Source organism: Thunnus thynnus, chromosome 15, assembly GCF_963924715.1.
Source record: "Thunnus thynnus chromosome 15, fThuThy2.1, whole genome shotgun sequence".
Classification (NCBI taxonomy): domain Eukaryota; kingdom Metazoa; phylum Chordata; class Actinopteri; order Scombriformes; family Scombridae; genus Thunnus; species Thunnus thynnus.
The window spans coordinates 5,696,471-5,723,164 of NC_089531.1; the positions used below are offsets into that span (position 1 = coordinate 5,696,471).

Genomic DNA, 26,694 nt, shown 5'->3' on the forward strand with positions numbered 1-26,694 from the left:
ACCAAAGTCTCTGAACTGGAGTCAAACAAAAACAAAAGACCATCAGATTTAAAAGGGAAGGTCCTCTTCTTCATGACCTTAGATGTCATTTACAGTCATAAACATGTTAGGAGCTATGAATTCCATTAATATACAAATTAAAAACCAAAAACAGCTCTTGGTTTTTATTCCCTTGAAAAACAGCATGAAACATATGATCTCAAACTGTTTACTGCGGTAATCAATTCTGTTATAATTGGAGAATAAACTGTTCTTTTAAACATAATTGGATTGCAGTATTTGGTTCAGTTCATTAATTTGCATTGTGATAAAACACAGTAATAAATTAAAAGTAACAGACGCAAAATCACATTTTGTGTAGGTCAGAAAAAGTCAACAGTACACATTTAACATCTCCAAACAAACCAATTATACTATGTAAAGATTCAAACTAGTTTCTGTTTAAACTCCACTTCACACACAACTACAAATGAAAACAAGCAGGTTAGGTTTCCATTATTATATTTCCTACGATATGAAACAGCTACACAGTTTTTGTTTTGATTACTGCTGTCCTTAGAAAGGCTCTGCTACTTTCCCTTCAGGCTATTCCTCTGTAGTCTGAATATTACGAGGTCACGAGCGCCGATGTCGGTGCTGTGTGGTCTAATCTGTTTGGCAACGAGGCAAAAGGTCTCAGGGAAAAGAATCGGGAGACATCAAAGTATGACAGAGAAGTGCCGCACGCCAAATGGCCTGCTGGAGCTGCACGCTTCATTTAGCCAAGAATTGAGTTTTTACCTCAGTCAATCTGCTGGAGTTCTGTTTTTTCACTTTTAACACCAATGAATAAGAATATATGTTTGAGATTTACTTGGAGAGAAGGAGAGAGAGAGAGAGAGAGATTTGGGGCGACTTTATTTAATCTGTCTTCAAAGCTACACCAGAAAAGATATTTATGTAGAAATACACCAGTTTTATCAGCATTAAACATAAAGAAGAGCTGCAGAAAGAGGATCTCTGCTTGCTGAAAATTCAGCTCTATTGCACGAATGAAATTCTGCTGTCAAGAAATGTGCGGTCATTTCTCTGCTGACATGAGGTTAGGAATTAAAACCTGAAAGCGAAAAATCCAAACTGTTACTGGTTTGTGAACAGAATTAAAACCTGAAAGCAAAAAATCCAAACTCTTACTGGTTTGTCCACTTACAAACAGGACTCATGAGCCAAATCATGATCTGTTTTCTTTTACATCTTTGGTTGTGGACTTTGAGACTGTCCCCAGAAAATCGACAGGATCAGTCGTCCATGCAGGCGTCCCAAAACAACATATATTTATGAGCAATTAATTATGACAGGAATGAAGAAGGAAATATATGACATTGTTATATAGCAACAAAGAAGTAGAGGAGGTCAATGTGGAGGGATTGGTTAACAAAACATCAGACCACTGTTCATTTCCTGTTTTCACTTGTGAGTAAAAACCATGACCATGATTGTCCCCTAAATCTTTAATGCAAACCATGATGTTTCCTGAATCCTAACCAAATGATTTTTGTGACCAGACTTTAACCACTTTTCACCAGTTATTTGTAACGGTTTTGGAAATCACAGATAAAAGATGTTGTCCTGCTGATTACTGCTGATAAGAGTGCATGGACCAACTACGTATATTGTGTTTTTATCTGGAGGACTTGTTGGTTATTTTCATTAATTCACTTAATGGTAATATCTCAGTCTGTCAAGATCTGAAAACATATAGGAAGGCCCTCTGTAATGCCAGAGCTGCTTATTACTCATCATTAATAGCAGAGAATAAAAACAGCCCTAGGTTCCTTTTCAGCACTTTGACCAGACTGACAAAGAGTCATAACTCTACTGATCCATGTATTCCTATAGCTCTCAGTAGTAATGACTTTATGAGCTTCTTTAATGATAACATTCTCACTATTAGAGACAAAATTCATCACCTCCTGCCCTCATCAGGCACCGATTTATCCCCAAACACAAGAACCTTAGAAACAGCTGTAAAGCCTGACATATATTTAGACTGTTTTTCTCCAGTCGACTTTCCTGAACTAATTTCAACAATTTCATCCAAACCATCAACCTGTCTCTTAGACCCCATCCAAACTAGGCTGCTTAAGGAAGTCTTAGACTTAGTTAGCACTGCTTTACTAGATATGATCAATCTGTCTTTGTACCACAGTCCTTTAAAGCAGCTGTAATTAAACCTCTTCTTAAAATGCCTACTCTTGATTAAGGTGTTTTAGCCAACTATAGACCTATATCTAACCATCCCTTCCTCTTTAAGATCCTTGAGAAAGCAGTCTCTAATCAGTTATGTGACTTTCTACATAGTTTATTTGAGGATTTTCAGTCAGGATTTAGAGCGCATCATAGCACAGAGACAGCACTGGTGAAAGTCACAAATGATCTCCTAATTGCACCAGACAAAGGATTTCTCTCTATACTTGTCTTGTTAGATCTTAGTGCCGCATTTAACACTATTGACCATTACATCCAATTACAGAGACTGGAACATTTAATTGGTATTAAAGGAACTGCATTAAGCTGGTTTAAGTCCTATTTATCGGATAGATTTCAGTTTGTACACCTTAACGATAAATCCTCAAAACTCAAAAGTTAGACACGGAGTTCCACAAGGTTCTGTTCTTGGACCAGTACTATTCACTTTATATATGCTTCCTTTAGGTAATATTATAAGAAAACACTCCATAAATTTTCATTGCTATGGAGATTATACCCAAATATATTTATCAATGAAGCCAGATGAGACCAATCAGTTAACTAAACTCCAAGCATGCCTTAAGGACATAAAGACCTGGATGACCTGCAATTTTCTGCTACGAAACTCAGACAAAACTGAAGTTATTGTGTTTGGCTCTAAACATCTTAGAAACACATTATCTAATGATATAGCTACTCTGGATAGCATTACCCTGGCCTCCAGCTCCACCTTAATGGATATGTCCTTAAACTCCCACATAAAACAAATTTCAAGGACTTTTTTGAGCTACATCACACTGCAAAAATCAGGTACATCCTCTCCCAAAAAGATGCAGAAAAAGCAGTCCACACATTTGTTACTTCTGGGCTGGATTATTGCAATTCCTTATTATCAGGCTGCCCTAACAAAGACTCTCTAGCTGGTCCAGAATGCAGCTGCACATGTACTGACAAAAAATAGAAACAGAAACTAGAGATCATTTTAGCTTCATTTCATTGGCTTCCTGTAAAATCCAAAATAGAATTTAAAATCCCTCTCCTCAACTACAAAGCCCCTAATGGTCAAACACCATCATATCTTAAAGATCTCATAGTACCCTATTACCCCACAAGAACGCTGCGCTCCCAGAATGCAGGCTTATTCTCGACTCCTAGAGTTTCCAAAAGTAGAATGAGAGGCAGAGCCTTCAACTATCAGGCTCCGCTCCTGTGGAACCATCTTTTAGTTTTGGTCCGGGAGGCACTGAAAAAGTGGGTTTTTCATGTGGCCCCTTTTAAGAACAAAAACAGAGCAAAAAAGGCACCAGGGGAGAAGGGGATGAAGACATTGAAAAGGCAGATTTCTGCTGTAAAATGTGTTACATTTAAAGCACTGCCTTGCTTTAACTGTTCCACAAGGACTAATAAGGCTCCATTAATGCACCACTGGGATACAGGTGGGAGAGGGATGAGTGAGAACAGGGGGAGAGAGATGAAACAGAGGGATTGGACAAGGGGAATAGTTGAGAAAATTATGAAGGGAAGAGACATTGATTGCTCAGGAAATTTTAAAGAAAGAAGAGAATATGGGTGGATAGGGAGGAAGGGGGAGGAAAATTAAGGATAAAGGATCACTGGAAGCTTTAAGTAGAGGAAGAGACGTAGGGATGCAGAGATTGAAGGATGGGGAGATAAGACGGAAAGAGGAGAAAAGGTAAGAAGAACTTAAAGGTGATCAGCCGGGCAGAAAAGAGGAAGCTGCCACAAACAAGCCATCATCCACATGTGACACATGGACACAAATACACACTGGGATAAACACAAATGCACCTGAACATGTACGCTGACATACACACACACACACACACAGTGTCTAAGGAAGGGTGGCATTGTGAGACGATGCAACAATAGGTCCTGACAGCTCCTCTGGCAGACACTCGCCTGTCTGCTGCCATCGCTCTGGGCACTGGGTGTGTGTTTCCGTGTGTGTGTGTGTGTGTGTGTGTGCGTGCGGTGTGAGGTGACACACGGCCTTGTGACAATGATCCGAAGTGAAGTCTGGAGTCTGACTCACCTCCGCTTCAGCAGCGGACGCTCTGAGCCGACACCAAACACTAAGGGAGTCCTGCTCACTACGGCTTGTCGGGGTAATACCTTCATCCATCCATCCGCCCTTTCTTCTGTCTGACTGCGTGTGTGTGCGTGTGTGTGTTTGGCATTTTATAAGACATCTTGTGCCACCTCAAATTTCTTCAAGCCTCTGTGGCTTTCTGTTATGTACTTGAGGTCCCATTTTGATGCAAACAAAAATCTGAAGTTCTTATGCAATATTCACATAATCCTGGAAAAACAGCTTTCACATGCACCTACTCATTATCGTGTATGTTGTGTGTTGCAACGGTGCACCAAAGATTAAAATTGGTAAAAAAAATTGACCTGAGCTGCTCTGAACTCTGTGAGCACAGCCAGTAGCTAAAGGCACCTGTTTGTGATGCAAATAAACCTGCGTTAACTGATTTTTTTTGGGGGCCACTGACATATAATCGCTTTTTGAGTTAATATGTTGAACTTATTAGCAAACAGTTGCTTATTTCCACATCCAGCAGCTATGGAACAACATTATCACTCATTTGGAGTCGTGTTTCTGTCCACCTGGTGAATGTAAGTCCAATATTCACGCTCTTTTAGCTCTGTTTTTGTTCTCCACCAACTCCACCAAAAAGGTAGTGTACAGTGGATTTTTAGAGCTTTTTCTCTGAAAACAGCTGCCTGCTGCGGCTGAAAACAACGCTATGAGAGCGCTGAGAGTGAACCAAAACAGTAAAGTTGCAGCCAGACAGATAAACAATGAGCTGAAACTCACTATAAAGCTCCATAAAGCCGAGAGGAGCTGCATAGTCTCTGATAATTCTCTGTAGGTTCATCACTACGAGCCACAACCAACACATTACACACTGACAGCTCAGATATATGAAAATTTTCAAATATAGCTGCTTTAAATATGGAAGATGAATGAGCATTCACAAGTCACACTACAGGTGACACCTGCACATTTGTTGATGTGATTTACCTTCTATCTACCTTCTATTCTAATCATTTGTTTCCTTGTAATGAGACCACTGACAGTGCACCGGAGGGATCCAGCAAAAAACGCGGAGTCATCTGTCAAAAAAGTTAGTTTTCAGAGTGCAATGCTGGGGTGGCTATTAGATCATGATATATTTATATTATTATGACAATTATTTTGTTAGTATTCAACAATAAAACCGCTTACATAAGCTGTAGTAGAACTTTTTGGTCCATGGCTACATCTTTACGCTGACAGAAGCTTTGTTTTTACAGGTAAAAAACAAATTTTAACAGCTTTTGTGCCTTCTCCCTTTCAGTCAAGGTCACTGTCCTGTTGGAGCTCTGATAATGTTGTTCAGCGTTAGATCTCAGCAGTGAAGTCACAGCGAGTAACACACAAACACTAAACTGTGTGCCGGCTTCCAGTTACACCACTGTAATTTGATTTTATCTTTTACAGTCTTAGTGTGAGATGCTGTAGAGACATTTTCACACCCAGAGGAGAAAATACACTTACTATAAATTTGTCTTTGCAATCTGATGTTTCAGCCTGCTGTTGAGCCTTCCTCGAGGCATGCTGTAATTCTGTTTCTTAAACTCCCCCAAAAAACCCAGTAAAGCTTTATCCAACCAAGCAGCTTAAGAAGACTCAGAGTCCACGCTGATGGCTGAGCAATTCTGGGAGTTACTATGAGACAAAGACTGCTTCCCAACATGGATTATACTACAGAAGACAGGGGGACGACAGTTGGGGAACGCCCTTTCCTATTTCAACATGACAATGCCCCTGTGCACAAAGCCAGCACCATAAAGAAATGTTTTTCCCAGTTTGGTGTGAAAGAACTCGACCTCAGCTCCATCCAACACCTTTAGGATGAACTGGAACACTGACTGTGAGTCAGGTCTTATCACCCAGCATCAGTGTTGGACCTCAGTAATGCTCTTGTGGCTGAATGGGAGCAAATCCCTGCAGCCGGGCTCCAAAACCTGGTGAAAAGCCTGTTCAGGAGACTGGAGGCTTTATAGCAGCAGCTTAAAGCATGTAGCGTGTATTCTAGTCACATCCTAGTATTTAATTTGATTGAAGACAATTTAGTTTATCAGTGCTGTCCAGCTTTCTTAAATGATATGTGCAGAGCCAAACCAACAATTAACTGACCTTCTTACAAGTGTTGCTGAAACGATTAGTCGATTAATAAATTCAACAGAATCAACAGAAAAATAACTAATGACTGTTTTGATAATCCACTTTAATATAATAATAATAATCCATCATTTCAGCCACTTTTCAAGCTAAAACAGTAAATATCAAATAGCAAACATTCTCTAGTTTCAGCCTCTCAAATGCAAAGATTTGTTGCTTTTCTTTGTCATGTATCTTTTTAAACTAAATATCTTTGGATTTTGGAACGCCGAAGATGTCATCTTTGGTTCTGGGAAGTTGCAATGGGAATCTTTTCTCCATATTTTGTGACATTGCATAGACTAAATTAAGTGATTAATCAAAAAAATAATCATCAGATTAATTGCAGCCCTACTTAAAAGTATTGTGTGTGTATCCAAAGCCTGATATATTGTATTCTTCCATGCCATAAACTTCTGTTGTTGTCCAAAACTTATTAAAATCACATCAATGGGGTGACATGTTTCTTCCTACACATGCTCAGTGACGTCTGCCTTACACAGGACTACTCTCTGGAGACTAAAAATCGCGTTATGAGTCTTTGGAGCCGTTTCTAAACAAACTTCTGTGCCCCAACTCTTCGTAATGAAGGAACATGTCACCCAGTGAAGCGGTGTGATGCACTGATGTGTTTTTAATAGTTTTTAGACAACAACAGAGCTCTACAGCACAGAGGAGTAAGATATATCAGGCTTTGGATACACACACACAATACTTGTAAGTAGATCAATTCATTGTTGTTGATTATTTTCATTGTGAAACTGTTGGATATTGAAGATCTCTCTCTCTCTCTCTCTCTCTGCCCTTCAAGTCCTTCAGGTCAGAGATGCTCATGGCCACCTGCCAATCACATTATTGACCGGTCGCCTCACTCCGTGTATCCGTCACCCTTTGACTTGGTAGCAAGATCACACAATCCATCTGCAAGTCTGTGTGTGCATGCCTATGTGTGTGTGTGTGTGTGTGCTTGTCCACACACATTCACACACAAACCACTTAGTACACAGGGCATCCGTCAGTTGGTCTGTCAGCAGAGGTAACACAGTCAATATTTTGGAGTTGGGGAGGGGTGGGGGGGGGAGGCTTTCCTGTGTAAGGAGATACCTCAAACACACCTGACAGAGCAGAACAAACACAACTTTAACTGTTTAACTAGAAAGCTGCTTTTGGAGAATATTTCAGTGACTTTTAATGCTTTATATAGAAGATGAAGTGTGCAAAGTTTCAAGTGAGTCTCACTCTTGAGCTTGAGCTATTTTAATTTTATCATGTTTCTGTAAAATATCATCAGCCTGATACAGCGGTATATGTCAGTTATGTCATACCTACAAATATGCTGTAACCATTTAAAGAATAACTTTAATAACAATATTCTATACGTTTCTAATTGTCAACAAATGCAGTGAAGAGATTAAAACTTAGAATTATTTGATCCTACTAAAAGTACAGATATATCTTGTTCCTCTGTGCCACAGAGCTCCATTGTTTTTTAAATTGAATCTTTATTTAATCAGGTAGTCTTATTGAGATTGAGATCTATCACAGTCAGCAAACACAAAACAATACAAATGAGGCCAGACAGCCACAATCGACAAAGAATTCATAAAAAAGTTACAAGAGTCATAAAAAAAAACATCAAATAATAAAGGTTTAAAATCAAAAATTGTTGTCCAAAAACTATTAAAAACACATCAGTGAGCCATAACGCTGCACTGGGCGACATGTTCCATCATTTGACTCAATCACACACACACACCATCCTGCTGCCAGAAATACTCACTAGAGCACCAAATTTGTATTGATCCACCGTTTAAAATAGTCCCCAACAAATAGGCTTTTTTCCCCAGTCTGAATAATGTTTTCTAAAATCTGCAGTGTCTGACTGCTTTAGGGAATTACTAAGCCTTTTATTTTTTAAATGAAACTATATATTTGTGAGAGAAAAAGAGCTGAGAATCACAGAAAAAGATTGTAGAGAAGTCAGAAAGCATTGAGAGGATTTTGTTTGGGGAAATTGGCAGCCTTACTTTTTCTCTTGGTCATCATCATTTTTCTTTGGGAAACTTTGTTATGACAGAAAATATATGTAGCCTGAGATGGTTGAACCCTCTATGGATTGATCCACCTGGAACCAAGGAGTCTGCTATCTATACCAGACAAAAACTAATCAGTTTTCCTTTAATCTATGACTGAACATTCTACCAACGTCTTATTTAAATCTGCTTTGTAGTTTTTGAGATATGCTGTTAACAACCAGACAAACCTCTTTAAGTGACAAACAGACCAGACGGTTTGACCGAGAAAGACACTCTGTGCTATCAAAGTATGTAGAGAGCCAATAGATAAGCTTTAGTGCTCGTCTTGATAAACGTTTTATAAAAGGACAGTGTGTGCTGGAACAGACTCCAGCCTCCCTCTGTGACCTTGGAGAGGGTAAGTGGGTTAAGAAAATTCATTAACCAATGTGCGAGGACAGTTTTGGTTGCTGCGGCTTGCAACAGAGCCAAAACTGAACGCTCCTTTACATATGAAGGGTAATGCTCAACGAGGTGCAAGTCCATTTAAATCTATAAACCTTGTGTATATATAAATATGCTGCTGTAACAAAGGAGAGTGTCACATCCAACAAGTCCTCCAAATTAAACGATGAAATACATTGTTGGCATACGCACGCCAGATCAACATAGACAATCAATTTCTGATCTGATATCCTTATCAGCAGGCCACCATAATTTGTCTGTGCTTTCCAAAACCGTTACAAATCACTGTCTTAAGGTCTTGTTAGGTTTTCAAACAAAAATTCTACAATAACAAAAGAACTTTGTCTAAAAAAAGATCATGGTTTGGGTTAAAATTAGTACTTTTTTTAAGTTAGGCAACCCAAACCCAAAACATCATGGTTTGGGCTGAAATGACTACTTCCTTAAGCTTAGGAGACCTTTGTCATCTTGGTTACAACACTAACTACATGGTCATAGTTAGGGGACGATCATGGTCATGGTTAGGGGGCAATCATGGTCATGGTAAGGGGATGATCATGGTCATGGTAAGAGGTGATCATGGTCATGGTTAGGGGATGATCATGGTCATGGTAAGAGGTGATCATGGTCATGGTTAGGGGTGATCATGGTCATGGTTAGGGGTGATCATGGTCATGGTTAGGGGTGATCATGGTCATGGTTAGGGGACAATCATGGTTAGGGGACGATTGTGGTCATGGTTAGGGGTGATCATGGTCATGGTTAGGGGTGATCATGGTCATGGTTAGGGGTGATCATGGTCATGGTTAGGGGACAATCATGGTTAGGGGACGATTGTGGTCATGGTTAGGGGTGATCATGGTCATGGTTAGGGGATGATCATGGTCATGGTAAGAGGTGATCATGGTCATGGTTAGGGGTGATCATGGTCATGGTTAGGGGTGATCATGGTCATGGTTAGGGGTGATCATGGTCATGGTTAGGGGACAATCATGGTTAGGGGACGATTGTGGTCATGGTTAGGGGTGATCATGGTCATGGTTAGGGGATGATCATGGTCATGGTAAGAGGTGATCATGGTCATGGTAAGGGGATGATCATGGTCATGGTTAGGGGACGATCGTGGTCATGGTTAGGGGTGATCATGGTCATGGTTAGGGGTGATCATGGTCATGGTTAGGGGACGATCATAGTCATGGTTTTTAAAAAACCATGTTGGCTCATGGTTGGAAATGTAAAACTTGTGTTTGGAAACAGGAAAACAACAGCGATCTCTTGTGTCAAGATCCAAAGTTTTCACCCTGATCACCTCCCGATAGAGTTTGACGCTATTTAATAAAGTCATCTGATTTCCTCCTTTGCTTCCGTCATAAGTACTACATCTTCTGTCACCTGAGCTATAACATAATATATAATAAATATGATGTTTTGGGGCACTTGCATAAACAACTGACCCTGTACGATAAAGTAATTGAGACCCTGAGAGTCACCCAAGTTTACCCAAATTAAAATCCAATGTGTTGCCTTTCCTTTCAGGTTTTGAGTATTGAAATTCATGCATTTATCTTAGTCCAGCTTACAAATTGAAAAATTGCCCAGTGCAGCTGTTACATACTTTCCCAAACTGCTTCTCACATCTTCACTTAAAAATTGAAGTAGATCTATTGTTTTAAATGGCCGAACACGCACCAAAAGCGTTATGAGGCGTGTTAAATTGCCTTGACGCCCTTACTCTGACCTTATTTCGATTTTGGAGCATCAAATGAGGACCCGGCGACCAAAGCTGTTTTTTCTGCAGCCAAAAAAAGAGAGAGATAGTGTGAGTGAGCTGAGAGCACCAGCGAGTGAAAGAGAGAGAGAGAGAGAGAGACAGTGTGTTATGATCTAAAGTACAAATAAATAACCATCAAACACTCAGCAGATGATTTACTGTGGAAACAGACGCCCTTAGTTTCATTTTCCTAATCTGCATTTCTCCTTTTCATTCATTCATTACATCCAACTAATGCAGCAGTAAATACAGAGAACAACAGGACAAATCTGTGTTGTTCTGTGGTGTTGGCATTTCAAATCCGATGCCTGCAGTGCGCCATAGGAGCATCAAATGAGGCGCGTCAATTATCGCTTTTGGGAGTGTATTTGGGACTTCAGGCTTCCATCTTGAGAACTTGCAGAAGAAGAACGAGGCCGCTGAGCCATTGTGATGCAAATTGAGGAGGGAAAACGTGAAACGAGAGACTCAGAAAAAGAAAAGCCTGAAGGAGGCATCATCTTTTTCCATTACTGGCCTCAATCGATTTTGGCTAAAAATAAAAACCAGCAGGACTGTGATCCCGTTGCATTCACAGATGACCGCACAAGCCAAGTGTCACATCAGATGCTACTTGAACCTGTGTTTATTTATGTGGAAATCTAGCTGCTGTCTGCCAAACTGAGAGTCTGTTCTCTACTCTTGGTCGGAGCGTCTCACTCTGTCGCTGTTTCCTGCCAACTGAAATTTAGGAGCCAAAACAAGGACTACACTAACAGACTGATGGATCACTTTACGTCTCAGATGGCACCAACACTGACAAACAAAAGTTGGTATAATGTATAGATTTTAATATTAATATCCTTGTAATATTGATATTTTACACATGAGAAAGATGATTGTCGAAGGACAAAATAATAGTTTGTTTACATGTCATTGGATCTTTTTGTCTAATGCAGCATTCAGCACTATGAGCATGCTAAGTGTGGTTGAAGAGCTAACCTCAGTAACACTGCTATATTACTGCTCATTGAGCCATCCATTGCTGTATAATGACCATGCTGAAGCAGGAAATCTCTTAATTAAGGGCTTCAAGGTTGAAACGTGAACAAAATATTCAAGCTAGCTTCTACAATGGTTGCCCAGCTAGCTGCTAACTTTGTCTGCTGTTTGGTGCTGAAAAGTTAGCATACCAGAGCTTTTTTTAGCTGAAAATAATTGCTTGCAGTGAAACGGCGGTAATGAGAGCCATGAGACTGAACCAAAACAGTCAAGTTGTGGTCCAGAAAACCAAAACAATCGATTGTTAGACGCTAAAACACACTTTAGACTTGCAGGTGCCAACACTCTATGGGTTTGTCACTACAAACGACACCTTTAACATTACATGTAGTCATGTAGTACAAATGTAACAGTCTTATTAGACTTATGACTTTAATGCAAGATTTCATCAGTCGAAGCATAACCAATGTTGACTTCCGAGACTGGATTTTTCAGTGTGCATGTTTTAGCAGCAGCACTCTGCTTTAAACTATTTAAACATGAGTTTGTCAGTAAAATGATGGAGCGGCTGTGAAACAATTTTTTTTTATGATGCTCTTAATCACAGTGCTAAAGTGCTTCACAACGGCCCGACTGTGAAACGATAAATAGGCTTAAGTCTGCTATTAAAACCCTCTGTGAGAACAACCAGTCCTGCTGTGCTTCACTTTATGACCTTGTGTTTACAGTATGTTTTATGGAAGTTAGCAACGCGTCTTAAAAACATAAAGATATAGTTTTGATGTTGAATAACAAACGCCTGATAATCTCCATGACAGTGTTCAACTCTAGCTGCACTCCAGCCTCAAACAACCTCCATGCTGTTCTTCCTGTTCAGTCATATTTGGAGGGAGAAACTCTTCCAGACAAACACAAGAGTTTCTGATGATGACAAACTTTCACCTTCATCATTTTGTTTTTTTGTGTGTGCTTTGGGTGTATTAAGGAGAACAAGTGTGTTTTCCCTCTAAACTTTACTCAAAAATGGCACTTTTGAAATGTCACACCGACCAGTGTATTCTACATCCATTCATGTTGTTTTCTGTTTGGTTTGTTTGTGGATGTGGGTCATAGCAGCAGCAGTCACATTGTGAGAATTTGCTAAATTACTGACACTGTCAGAATTTTGCCTTCAGGCTGTCTTTGGTTGGCCGATGTGTGTCACAGTGCAATCTAGTGTGCGACCACCGTTTTTTTGGATCGACAACCACAGATTTCACCACTTTCATCTCAGACAGGCCACCGTGCAAAGTATCCTTTACACGGTGAGATGTGGATGTGAACTGACAATTTCCAGCCTCTCAACACATCAAACAGACGACGCCTCAAACCTCTTTTCTCTGATCGCTGTTAGCCGCGGAAGTCGTCGCCTTCCGGCCCTGATTAGAAAGTGCGGAGACAGAGATGCAACTGAGTGCCTGAAAGCCTTTTTGTGCGACTGTCCTGCTGTTTGAGTGATGACTCCTAAACATCAGCTGTACTGTAACTGAGGGATAATTGAGTGTAATGGAACTTTAGTGCAAATTCAGCGTGAGGAAGACTATCTTTTGCATGCTCAGGTCTGTAGTTTTATTTCTCAAACCATCTGTCGTTCCCATCCCTCACTCATGCTCACTCATAATTATCTTGCTGTCATTGCCCCTGGGCATCAATTGAGATGTCAGCTGTTCACATCAGTCGGTCACATCTAACCAATAGCGTGGTGACATACCATCATTGTCAGCCTATCATCTTGCGGCTGTCTTTTTAGATATGTTTTCTTGCTTTCATGCTGCCCAGTCTTTGCAGATTCATCAGTACATCACTTTATCAACCTCATCAGCCTTATCAGTCTCAGCAGAAGTCATCCGCCACCACCACCGCCACCAGTGTCTGGACTCCATGGGGGGGGATTTATCTTGCTGCTGCTCAGGACTGATGTCCCTCGATTTCAAAATCTCCCTGTAGAGTCTAAGCGCCAAAGACTTTTGAGAATCATCGGTATCATCTATATAATAAATATAATTCCTTTTGTTTCATTCACTTGTCTCTCCTGATTGAAATGGCAGGCGGTGATGCTTCGGTTAAATGGCCCTCCACAGGAAACACACGACTGAGGGGGAAACAATACAGCACTGCCAGACCAAGAACCACGATGACACTGCAGAATCACCAAGGTAATAGAAAGGAGCTAGAATATAACTGAGCAGTTCGTTTAGTTTTGTTTCTAATTTATTGTCTTTTCTACAGATCACCGAGATGAGACTTATTGACATTTGATTCACTCGCATAAAGTCAAGGGTGAGATGTAGAAGAAAGAGCAAGAGAAGAAGAGATAGATAGAGAGAGAGAGAGCTGTTGACCCATATTTACTGTATCATTTTCCCTCCCCTCCGTCTCTCATTGACCTCCCTCTTTTACCCCGGATCTATTTTTAGCTGCAGCCACTCTCGCTCAGGCCTAATATAAGAATAGATGTTCCTCGCAAGAAACGCAACAGAAAATATTCTGCAGGCAATAAGTTTTTAGGCGATCTGGTCGTTTTGCTGTAAGATGTGGGTTGACTGGACCGTGAGGCAATTCATTTATTTTGTTAAAACGCTTACTGATGATAATGATGGTGCTTTATTTCCTTATCTCTCCCCAACAACTCAATCTTCCACCTCGTTATTCAGCTTTTATGAGGCTGTTTTTTGCCTTTTTGACGCAGTGGTTTGTGAGTCCTCAAAATTAAACAACCAAATACATTGTTTGACCATGTGACTCCAAAACAACACATCGGCAGTATTCAGCAGAACATCATCATTTATAAAATAAAAAAAATCACTGTTAAAAAAAAAAAGATGTTTTAAGATGTGACAACGCTGTGGTTAAGGTCTGGTTAGGTTTAGGGAGGATCATAGTTTGGGTTAAAATGATCACTTTGTTAAGGTTAAAGTTACTACTTCCTTAAAGTTAGGCCACCTTTGTTGTCATGGTTACCATAAAAACCATGGCATTAATATTAGGGGACGATCGTAGCTACACCTCCATCCATCCCTCCTCCTCTGAATGAGGATTTAGTAATTATGTATATATAATAAGTACGGCCACTAGATGGCGACTGTCACTCAAACGTAACTATATGTCGTTTTTGGGCGACCGACATTATTCGTAACGGTTTTTCTTGGGAGGACGGTCTCTGCTAATTCTGGGTGCACACTGCTAATATTTTCTACTTCTTCACTCTATGTACTTGCTTGTTTTCAGGATATAAACCATTATTCTTACTCTGAATTCATGTATATAAGTCAACAGCGTTATTGTTTTGATTATAGTCACTTTTATTGCACCTGAGTTGGTGAATCGTTGAACCCGCAAAGAACCTAATAGCATCTGATTGGACTTTTTCATGTATCAACTTGTGAAAAAGATCCTTGGCTCCCACAGAGAGGGTAAACATATATTTAATTTAATGTGATATCTCAGCAAATAAATCATAAGCGGGGTTAAATACAAACAGTGTCTTTTCTAATTATTGTGACCTTATTTAAGGACATTTTATAAACTTTCAAGGACGTTCTGACCCAGGATCCTGGGTCTATTGCTAATTTTATCTTATCCTGATTTTGTACTCACTGAATGTTGGGTTGTCAGAAAGTTGTGGCTGTATATTCCAGAACATAGAAACAGAAATAAAACAATGACTACTGAATGTGTTGAGCATAAAGGTTCATTCTTTGATCTTGTAAACAATAGTATGTCCAAAAAAAACCATCTTCTCTCTCTAAATCTCTAAATTAAGAACCAAATTATACCTTATTTTTCTTAGTTTTAGTCACTTCTCATGCGCTACCTTGGTGAGCTGAGTTTGATCAGTCGTCATCATGTGACCTAAGTATTGAACTCCAGTCACATGCTTTAAGGGTTTTTCTGGGGTTTTGCTAAAAAAGAGCTAAAATATATACAAAATTCATCAGATATGGAAGAAAACAGCCTCTAACTAAAGCTGGAGATCAAAACTTACATCTTATGGTTGTTTAATCTTGAATCCTATGGACCAGATAACATCTAATTATCCATTTCAGTGTGTAAACATAATAGAGGGAAATCATCCAGATGCTGATTGGTTAACTGCTGAATGTAAAATGTCTTCTCCAGGAAAATTATATCATTGGATATTAGTTTAAACAGCATAAAACCACTTGTGTCAATGGTCCAAGCAGGAAGTGTGACGTTACAGTGAAAACTAAAGAATGAGGTTAGGATGGAGTGGTTGGGTTTCCTACCAACAGTCAACATTAGTTTCCTTGACCCATGATGAAGATCTTTACCAAACTTAACCAAGTAGATTTAGATAGAAGCAGGTATGAAGTGGGTTTAGTATGAACTGCAATCTGGTGGCTCAGTGATCAGCACTGTTGCCTCACAGCAAGAAGGTCCTGGGTTCAAACCCCAGCTGTCCCAGGTCCTTTATGTGTGGTTTCCTCCCACCATCAAAGACATGTATGTTAGGGTTAATACTCCTGTCAGTGCCTCTGACCAAAGAACTGGAGTCGGTCCCCAGGCGTTGCACTGCGGCTGCCCGCTGCTCCTAGTGTGAGTATATAGGATGGGTCAAATGCAGAGGATTTATTTCATTTCAATGTATGTGAGTGCTGAGAAATGACAGTAAAGAAATCTTAATCTTAGATCTTAATAACCTAACGGGAGGCAGATATGGAAATAGTTGTGTTTTTTTATCTGTTTGAAATGTTGCTGGTTCAATGAACCAGTACAAATCAAAGAAAGGAGGCTTTTTCATTATCTTGTGCTCGAGTAGTTGTTTAGTTTCTCCTTAGAAGGATGTTCCTCATGTCCATTCTGGCTACAAAAACATCCTCATCCTAAAGCGATTTCAATTAGATCGGCAACAAAATCCAGAGTCTTTGTTAAGAATTTCTAAAGTTCAGCTGGATCTCATCTTAACTTTGACTTTTACTGAAAATGCTTTTTGAGGGAATCTCTTTGTGGCTGGTATGAACAGGAGAACAAAAACTCTTTGAATTTACATAAATGGACATTACAGTATTATTTTGAGACAGACTTGTCCTTTAAGACAGAAGGTCGATTTAAAAACTACAACAACAATGTTCACGTCAGTGTTTTTATTCTGAAGAAGGCCAGATGTGCAGAAACTTTCAAGGGATTGCACTGAAGGGAGTTATGACTGTGCAGCTTTCCCTTCCTTTCTTTGACGTCTTTCTGTGAGTGAGCACTTCTCTAGAATAGCTTTTCCTTTTAGTTCTTCAAAGCTGCCACTGTGTCCCTGATCAAGGTCACATAAGATCCAATTAAAAACTTAAAGGTTTTTCATCTGCATCTATTAACGAGTGTTTAGTTTCTGTGTTCAATGAAGGTAGTTATTGCTAATCGTGCAAACTACCCAGCTCTTATTCTTCTATTTATTCCAACAAATTGGGAACATAAAACACATTATTTCCTGCAAGAGAGACACTGATTCCTGCAGTGTCAGTCACTAAACTGACAGCAGACAGTTGCAGATGAAATGTCCTGGATTGTCTCTAGCTAAAATCTTATCATACAACAGGAGGATGTTTTGCAACCTGCATTGATTTTTCTTTACTACAACACACTTTATTGCTCTGTTTCTCCTGTCTTCTTCTTTTTCTTCTTCTACTTGTCCAGATCTGTCAGTAACCATGAAGCACTGCTGCAGACTCAGTTAACCCCACACTCAGCTCACTCCTCGCCGTCTGGAGCACACGTTTCCAAAAAATGAGAATATCAACCGGAGTGAGATAACGTACCCGGCACATAGCTAACGTAATATGCTTTGATCTACTTCTGACACGGCAAATAATGGAGAGGGAAGGAGAGTAAGGGGAGGGAGGGAGGGAGAGACAGCCAGGAGGAGATAAGATGAGAGCAGAAAGCTAAACACAAAGGGGAACACACCCACTTATAAAACCAAAAAAAACAAAAAACAAAAAAGACCAGGACATTTATTTGGGCTCTTCACACCACAATCTTCTGCGCCCCAAAAAAACCCTCTCCACTCTCTCTCTCTCCTCGCTTATCGTTCCTCACCAACCACCACATCCATCCCTCCCTCGGTTCCCTCGCCGTCCGTCCGTCCGCGCCAGCTCAATGACAATCAAAGGTCAAATTTTCCCTCCCTTTTATTTATTTAAATCCCCCCCTGCAGCCTCCATTTGTTTTCATAAAGGAGCTGATGAGGCTTTGATGGAGCGTTTTAAAAGACGGGAGGGAGGTGATCGTTCTCCAGTTAACAATGTGTGTGTTTGTATGTGAGTGTGTGCATGTGTGTGTCTGCATGCATGAGCACGTGAAGGCAGGACACACCGGCTGCATGCTTCGCTTAATTGAAATGATACACAGACACACAGAGGAGTGACCATGCTTTACTTAAAAAGACAGCAGAGCAGTTTGAACCACGTCTCTCGGGTCTTAGTGTCTGAAGTGAAGAGGTTTTCTTAGAAAATTTAAAGCTGTCTATATCTGTGTGTGTGTGTGTGTGTGTGTGTTTGGACGTTCTGTTCTTCCATCTTTGTGAGGACCAGTTTTAGACCTTGAAAGTGGGGACATTTTGTTCTGGTCCTCAGTTCTTTGAAGGGCTGTTTGAGGTTTAAGTCTTGGTTTAAAGGGTTAAAGTCAAACTAAATTAATAATTCTTTTCATGGTCTGTGTGGGGAAATATATACTATATATTTCCTTTTTAAAAAACAGGAATTTTTTGGCATATTTGTGGAAGATACACGTAAATGTCTCTGTGAACCTACATAGAGAAGGCTGTTGTAGGTAACTAAGTCACAGAGGAGCCAACATGCACACCTTCCTAATCTCAACAACATATAGTCTGGATCTGCACATCAAACAAGTTGGTTGCTGTTTGGAGGTGAATCCCCCGCAGAATTTTAGCTTTAGCCTAGAATCGTTGAGATGGTTTCACTCATAACATTGGTTAAATTTTAGCTAGCCCAGCTTGCTAACATTAGCACTGATTCCCGTTAGATGTTACTTTTTTATTATGAACACCTGCTGAGTCATTGGGAGCTCCTGAGACTATTCAAGGACTCTTTGAAATGTCAAAGTGTCAACCAACCAACCAACCAATCAACCTTGTGATTAGTTGACATGGCGCTCAACCTGCCAAGCCACAATCTAACGGTCTAGCGTTAGCTGTTTCTCCATCATGGATTCAGTTGTAATGACAGACCTGTGGATTCTGTGATCCGTATGTTGCCCCCTGACATAAATAAAGCTGGAATTATGCTTCTCCAGGCAGCATGTAGGCGACGTTTGCACGGGTGTTTCTTTTATTCTTGTCTGTAAGTTTACATTTGTTTTTGTTTTCGTGTCTGTATCGCACTCACCTCCAAACAGGAAGTGAATCAACATGCTTGATGCACAGAGGATTTGGATGGTGTACGTTTTGGCTCATCACGGTTACCCATAACACCCTTCTCTGTGCAGCTTGGCACGTGTGTTCTCTGAGAACCATAATTCCAGTTTAAGTCTGTGATGGCACTAAGCAACGGTGAACAACGTTGGCCTTCAAGTTGCCTGAACAGAATTGAAGGGATATTATGACCTGTTAGTACCAAAGATTCACACCCTCCTGTAGTAGAGTAACGTAGGCGGAGCTGTTCACTGCAGGAGAATAAATTCAACTGTGATTTTGTCAAAAGTCAAAACAAACACCAAGGATAGAAAGTCTGATTCTTAGCAAAAACGACTTGTAATTCCAGTTGGACTTCAAGGTTAGACTTGGGTTTGGTTTAAGGTTACAGTTAATACATACTGTTAACGAGGGTCCTCACAAGTGTTGTATAAAATGCTGCGTGTGAAGCTGCCTGCACTGTTGACTTTGCAGAATTGACCTACATGTGCAGAGCATTCAGGATCACACCTGAGTTTACCGAGCCCGGTTCTGACTCATCCTGCACGAGTCATGCTCCAAGCTTTCTGCTCATAACGGTGTGTGTGTGTGTGTGTGTGTGTGTGTGTGTGTGTGTTTGTTTAATTGGATTCCCATTAGTTGCTACAAGGGTAGCAACTATTCTTCCTGGGGTCCACAAAGTCACACCTCGTGTGTGTAGGTGTGTGTGTGTGGGTGTGTAGGTGTGTGTGTGAAACCTGGGGTGCACTGCCTGCGTCTTCAATTTATTACGTCGCTGCATGACGCACAGTAGAGAGAGAGACAAGAGGATGGAGGATGAGGAGGAGAGGGGAAATTTTCTCAGATACACAGCATCCAGCATGCAATGACCTTAGTTTTATGTAAAGGCGGAGGTCTCTCTCTCTCTCTCACTCTCTCTCTCTCTCTCTCTCTCTCACTCACTCACTCACTCACTCACTCATACACACACACACACACATAAACACACACACACACATATATATACTGCCTGCCTGGTGTCATCCATGTGGAGACAGAAACGTCAAGCCGCATCTTATTCCGCTCACATCCCTGCTGCCTGCCTGTCTGTCCCGCCTCTCCCCTCCAACACACACACACACACACACACACACACACACACATAAAAAACACACACATACACACACTTAGATGCTATCCCTATAGTTAACAACACACACACACACACACTACACCCCACAAAAAAAGACCCCTTATGTGACCGAAAAGCGCAGGAGACGCCGCTGCAACTCCCTGCAGGATTATTATAAAACTATTACAGGTTTATTTATCGCCGGTGCCTTATTGCTTCTTCTTCTTCACATCTCCGCCCTGTAAAAGCACTCATTTCTCTCTCTCTCTCTCTCTCTATCTCTCTTTCTTTCCATGCATCCATCCATCCATCCATCTATCCATCCATCCCTCCACATGGCAGAATATACAGTGAAGCGGTGTGTTCTTACTGATCGTCCGGGATCCAATGCAGCCCATGTTGTCTTACAGAGGCTCGTACAGCTCGGGGAAAATAAAATCCATCCGTCCAGCGGGCATCTCTCCCCGGATCTCTTTCTTTCTCTCTTTCACTCTCTCTCTCTCTCTCTCTCTCTCTCTCTCTCTCTCTCTGTCTTAGCTTTCCCCCTCTCTCCTCCTCTTCCTCTCTTCTTCTCCTCTCTGTCTCTTCTTCCTCACTGTCCTCCTCTCTCTCCTCCGTATGTGAGACAGAGAGGGAGTGTATGTGCGTGTCATCCGCGTCGCTTCCTCTCTCTTTTCTCTCTCTCTCTCTCTCTCTCTCTCTCTCTCTCTCTGCCGTGCCGTCGTCACACACTCCTGTTCTCCCAGTCAGCGTCGATGTCACTCTCTCTCTCTCTCTCTCTCTCTCTCTCTCTCTCTCTCTCTCTCTCTCTCTCTCTCTTTCACACATCCATGCACACACACACTGTCTCACACACACACATGCACATAGAGATTGAAGTCAAGCTGTCAAAGCTAGGTGCAGTGTGTGTTAAAATGGTCACTTAAGAGTTTTCTCATTAATAAATCATGAAATAGCTTATTGACAACATCTGAGAGGGTTTTCACAATTGCTCAGATTTTTAAAAAAAGACAGTTAAAAGTGTTACAACAAATACTAGAGAGACAAGATATAAGGTGCTTGAGTTGTATGGATCTTTAACTGTGCAGAAAGTGCCATGTGAAGCAACAGATATTTGGTTGAAATACTGTTCATAGCCAGTAAAAAAAAAAGGCTATTATGAAAAATTATGGGAATCTGTGGTGTAATTATTCTTGTAGGAAAGGTTTGCAATTTTTCAAGTCTTAAAGAAAAAGAGGTTTTTCCTCGCTGTAATCATTCCTCCTGTTCATACTGGCTATTAAAAGATCCCCTTCAGATGTACTTTCAATGTAAGTGATGGAGGCCAAAATCCACAGTGTGTCCACACAGTCATTTAGTGCAAAAATACATTTAAAAGTTAATCTGAAGCTTATATGAGGCTTCAGCAGTCTGAGTTAGTCATATCAAGTGGATATCTGACACATTTACAGTCTTTTTAGCATCAAATTCCCTCTTTTTGTTTCCTGTTGAGCTGTGGTGGAAGTATAGTAACAAAAAGAGGAACTTTGGCACTAAAAAGACTGTAACGTTGAAAGATATCTACTTGATTTGACTCATTTGGACGCTGAAACTTCATATTAGCTTCAGATAAACTTTTAAATACATTTTTGCAGAGAAGGAGGACTGTGGATTTTGTCCTCCATCATTATGAAGGGATCTTCTAATGGTCAGTATGAACAGAAGGAATGATTACAGCAAGAAAAACATGTCAATATTATGGAGGCTCAATAACTGTAGGCTGGTTTCTCTCAGTTATAATAGTGTAGTGTGCATCTGTTAGAATGTTCCCCCAAGACTTGATGTGAATAATGAATCCTGAGACAGTTGGTTATTATGAACATTGTATGTGGTTCTGAAAGACAAAACAGTACAAAGTAGCCATTAATAACAGCTCACTCATAATAAATGTAGTAACATTCAATAGCAGCAAATATCCAGCAGCCTACATCTTGGCTACAACACATAAGCTAACAAACTAATATTAGACTACAGTATCGTAGACACAGTGGGCTAATATAACCAAAGAGTTCACTAGAAACCTAAATTATCATTCAGAAAAACTGTTTGCATCATTGGCAACATTATATAAATACATTACAAACATTAAGAAAGTGTCAGAAGTACACTGTAAAAAAAAGAGTTATCTCACAGAAATTTACTGTATTATTTTACAGTTTTTTTTGTTTTTTCTACATTAAGTGTAAATGCCATAAAAACACAATAAATTATTTTTATTAAAAATATTCACCATAAAATAAAGGCTGTAATCTGTAAATTAATATAATGGAATATTATAGTTTTTTAACAGAATTATTCAATTACTTAATGGTCTTTAATGTTAAATTACATTGAATTCTATGTAAAAATACACATCCTATTACTGAATGTAAAATTAAGGCAACTTTCTGTTTTTTTACAGCAAAACTTTAAATTTAATGTAAAAATAAATAAATAAACAAACAAATAAAAGTAAAATAAAATAAATAAATAGTAAAAAAAAAAATGGTAAAAAGTTGCCAAACACTTACCGTCAAATAACATTAAAAAAAAAAAAATTTTAAATAAAAAATACAGATATTTACTGTAGACATTATCTGCATTTTTACAGTCCAACTGTTGTAAAATAAAAATGAAAAAAATTATAAAATATTGCTAGTATGTTAAACAAATGTATAAATCTGCACAAAAAAGAAAAACATTGAAGAAATACCTTAAAATTACCTCATGTAAATAAAGGCTTATTTTATACAGTATTCTTTTGTAAATTCATAGAATTATACAATTTATCCTTAAGACTGCCCCATCAAAGCACGGATTTATGGATGTAAAACATAAAAAAATTATGTTTATGCTTATATATAAGCATAAACATAAAAGGACAGTTCAGTGCCATCCATGGTGATAAATGACACATTTCACTACTACACATTCACACTGTATTTATGGAATCATAACAGTGTAATGACAGCGTATCCGCTAAGTAAACAACTTACATGTCTCTGAACACACACACAGGAATGCAAGCAGTGGATCAACTGTGAAGTAGAGTAGCGACTTAAACTTGAACAGACAAACAAAAACTGTCTCATGTGGCAGCCGCTCAGCTCCAATAAACTAGTAAAACTGCTCAGCAGAGTCTGCAGCAGAACTCCCAAACTACCTGTCTGCTGTATAATCTTCAGAACAGGCACCTGACTGTTGTTTTAGGACAGACTTGATGTGAACCAGTCCTTTTAATGGAATAACTGACACACAGTATATCTTATGACTACAAGAAGCACAATTGGAGGAAAAAAAATGGAAAAGTTGACATCATACAAGACTCAAAATGAGCTTCAGAAATGCATTTAACAGAACTGCATGAATGATGGAAAAAATGAGAATGAATTAAGTGTTTTTTTTTGTTTAATTTTGCAAATCGTTTGCCAGCAAAGATTTAAGTGAGGAAAAAAAGAAACAGATGAACCAAAAGATACTCCTTACTTACTTTATTATTTTTTTTAATTTAATGTCTCTTTTGAGTCACTGTCCTCTTATGCTTGATTGTCTTGCCCCACTTGTAAGTCACTTTGGGTTAAAGCATCTGCCAAATGACTAAATGTAAATGTAAATATAGATATATTGTATCTAGATATTATATCATTATGTCCCTGTGTGCTCAAATGTTGCAACAAGTCCTCCAGGACCAGGATAGATAACAAAATAGATTGTTGGTTTGTGACTTTTTTATAAATAGATACACCAAGTATGATTCATATGCACGGTCACGTTAACATTTTAAAAGGCCCCAGGGCCAAATTCTGCTATTGGGCCCCTACGGAGCTCCCACCTGCTGTTGCCTTCACGTTGTAAACATTATATTATGTTCCCATTAAGCACAGTACAGGAGACCAAACATGACAGTTTCACTACACCGTCCCCAGAGATCCACAAATCAACCAGTATACTCCAGTACTGGAACGACCCAACCTGTCCTCATGCATTCTTGTTTTTTATATTTTGATTTAACTGAACTTTACGTTGGCATAAACAGGATGTGAGCACAATATAAAGTCAAATTCTAAAAGGTCTTGAAACAACATTTTCATGCAGATTTCTACAAGACATGATACCAAAATGACCTAATAATGCCTGGTTTGATAAACAGTACTGTAATTGGTTAGAGACTTTGTGGCATTAACAACATCGAAATACTATTTCCATTTTCTGACAGACAACAGTCGTGACTTACACAGCCACCTGTTAACTAAACATAGGTTGTTTTAGGCATTTCTACAAATAGCCGATCCTGTCATTTTCCCGGTGAGGGCAGAAAGAAGAGCCTGTTCACCATCCACCGCTCAGAAAATCCTCTCAATGAGAACATGAAAAGAAAAATGTAGAGAAAAATGAAGTAAGCTGCTGATAATGCGAGACATTGTAAGAGAAAAGGACCAAGAAATGGCTGCAGAATTACAATGTTGGAACATTTCAGCACCGGGATTTTCTATTGCTGATTTTTTTTTTTTGTAGCTTTTTTAATTTTTTTTTTGAAATTTGTTTTTTAATTTTTTTGTAGCTTTTTTGTAGCTTTTTTTTTTTTTTTTTTTTTTTTAATTTTTTAAAAAAATTGTAGCTTTTTTAAAAAAAAATTCTTTAATTTTTTTGTAGCTTTTTTTGTAGCTTTTTTTTTTTATTATTTACTTCTTGAACCTTTCCTCCCCTACATCCATATACTCAGTATTTATTTTATCTCTTACAAAATTAAATACTAAAACTTTCAGTTTGTTGCTGGTGTAGTCAGCAGTTTACATCTCCCCGTGCAGCAGCATCAGTAACAGATGTAAACATGTGTATTAACAATCAAATGTAATCTATTATATTCTATCTTCTCCCATCATGTAACACAAAAACATTTGAAACATGTCTGAAGACTCTGCAGCTGCTGGAAATATCTGAGTCATTTACATTTGACCCTTTGACCTTTTAATTTAAATTTTTATTTGCTTGCAGTTGCTTGTGATGTCAGTGAACTAGACGTTTACTCCGAATGAGTGAATGCAGAACAGAAATGTGAGCGAAAGGCCTAAAATGTAAACCCAGTCGCATTAAAATAGTCCCACCACATGCAAAGTAACTCCTCCGCTCCGCCGGCAACATGCTTATTCATCATTTCCTCTCAGACGCTGCCCTCTCATGAACTCTCTGTTGTATAATTTTTATATTCATCATCGCTGGGGGATTTGAAAGTTTTATTCCGCTCGAGTAAATGCGAGCACGTGTCGAGATGTGAGCAATATCTGATGCATGTAATATGTATCACACTTCAGCACTTCTGTGTTTGAGTCTGCAGCTGGGCTTTCCTCTCATCTCTCACCTGTCTCTCAAACAATGCAGTACAGCTGTTCTCCTCCTCCAAACATCTCTGCCCTCGCCTCCCTCCCTCGCCTCCCTCCGTCTCCTCTCTCACACAATATGAATATGAAAAAACGCACAAGTGATTCAGCTCAGGAGTGCAGGTGAGGAAGGGCGGCGCTTCCGACTTCAAACTCGATCTCCATCTCAGACGGAGAACAGAAGTGCAGCCTTGAACTCTTCTCCCTGAGCTCCACACTCAATAAATATCCAGACGACTGAGCTGCAGACTCACTGGTGAGTTTTACAGAGTATCTTTTTTAACAGAAGGAGAGTTAGAAATATGATATACTTTGACAAAAACATTTATATACTTCTATATATTAAGGTGAGGCAACAAGTCCTCAGAATTAAATTAAGCAACAATCTGATCTGACAACGCTGGTGAAGGTTTGGTTGGGATTAGGCACTACAGTTTCTGGGTTAGGGTGTGGAAAGAGAAAGGGTGCGGTTTGGGTTAAAGAACGGGTTCATATTATTTTCAAGTGTGTCTTAAAACAACAGTCAGGAGCCCAAATGAACAGTGAAACATGTTTTTCTTGCTGTAATCATTCCTCCTGTTCATACTGACCATTAGAAGATCTCTTCATAATGATGGGGGACAAAATCCACAGTCCTCCTTCTGTGCAAAAATGTATTTCAAAGTTTATCTGAAGCTAATATGAAGCTTCAGCATCCAAATGAGTGAAATCAAGTAGATATCTTTCAACGTTACAGTCTTTTTAGTGCCAAAGTCCCTCTTTTTGTTACTATACTTCCACCACAGCTCAACAGGAAACACCGTCTGAGGGAACACAAAGAGGGAATTTGATGCTAAAAAGACTGTAAATGTGTCAGATATCCACTTGATATGACTAACTCAGACTGTTGAAGCCTCATAGAAGCTTCAGATTAACTTTTAAATGACTGTGTGGACACACTGTGGATTTTGGCCTCCATCACTTCCATTAAAAACACATTTGAAGGATCTTTTAATATCCAATATGAACAGGAGGAATGATTACAGCAAAAAAAAAAAAAAACATGTTTCAATGTTCATATGGACACCTGAATGTT

General features: G+C 39.5%; 1 protein-coding gene and 1 long non-coding RNA gene across 11 annotated transcripts in view; one reads left to right on the plus strand and one right to left on the minus strand.

Moving 5' to 3' along the window:
* LOC137198307 (uncharacterized) overlaps positions 1–15,209 on the plus strand; it is a 59,424-nt gene extending 44,215 nt beyond the window's left edge. For both annotated transcript variants that reach the window (XR_010931618.1, XR_010931619.1), the window contains 2 exons: positions 13,780–13,887; positions 13,961–15,209. This is a non-coding gene — a long non-coding RNA (uncharacterized lncRNA). The remainder of the gene's footprint in view (positions 1–13,779; positions 13,888–13,960) is intronic.
* The window catches only part of fam131ba (family with sequence similarity 131 member Ba), a 66,211-nt gene extending 45,309 nt beyond the window's left edge, over positions 1–20,902 (minus strand). For 6 of the 9 annotated variants that reach the window (XM_067612054.1, XM_067612050.1, XM_067612055.1 and 3 more), the window contains exon 1: positions 20,594–20,902. In XM_067612054.1, coding sequence (XP_067468155.1) covers positions 20,594–20,621 — 28 coding nt within the window. In that variant the 5' untranslated portion in view covers positions 20,622–20,902. The remainder of the gene's footprint in view (positions 1–20,593) is intronic. The other 3 variants (XM_067612056.1, XM_067612048.1, XM_067612047.1) reach the window with 2 other exon arrangements.
* Between the last annotated feature and the right edge of the window lie 5,792 nt (positions 20,903–26,694).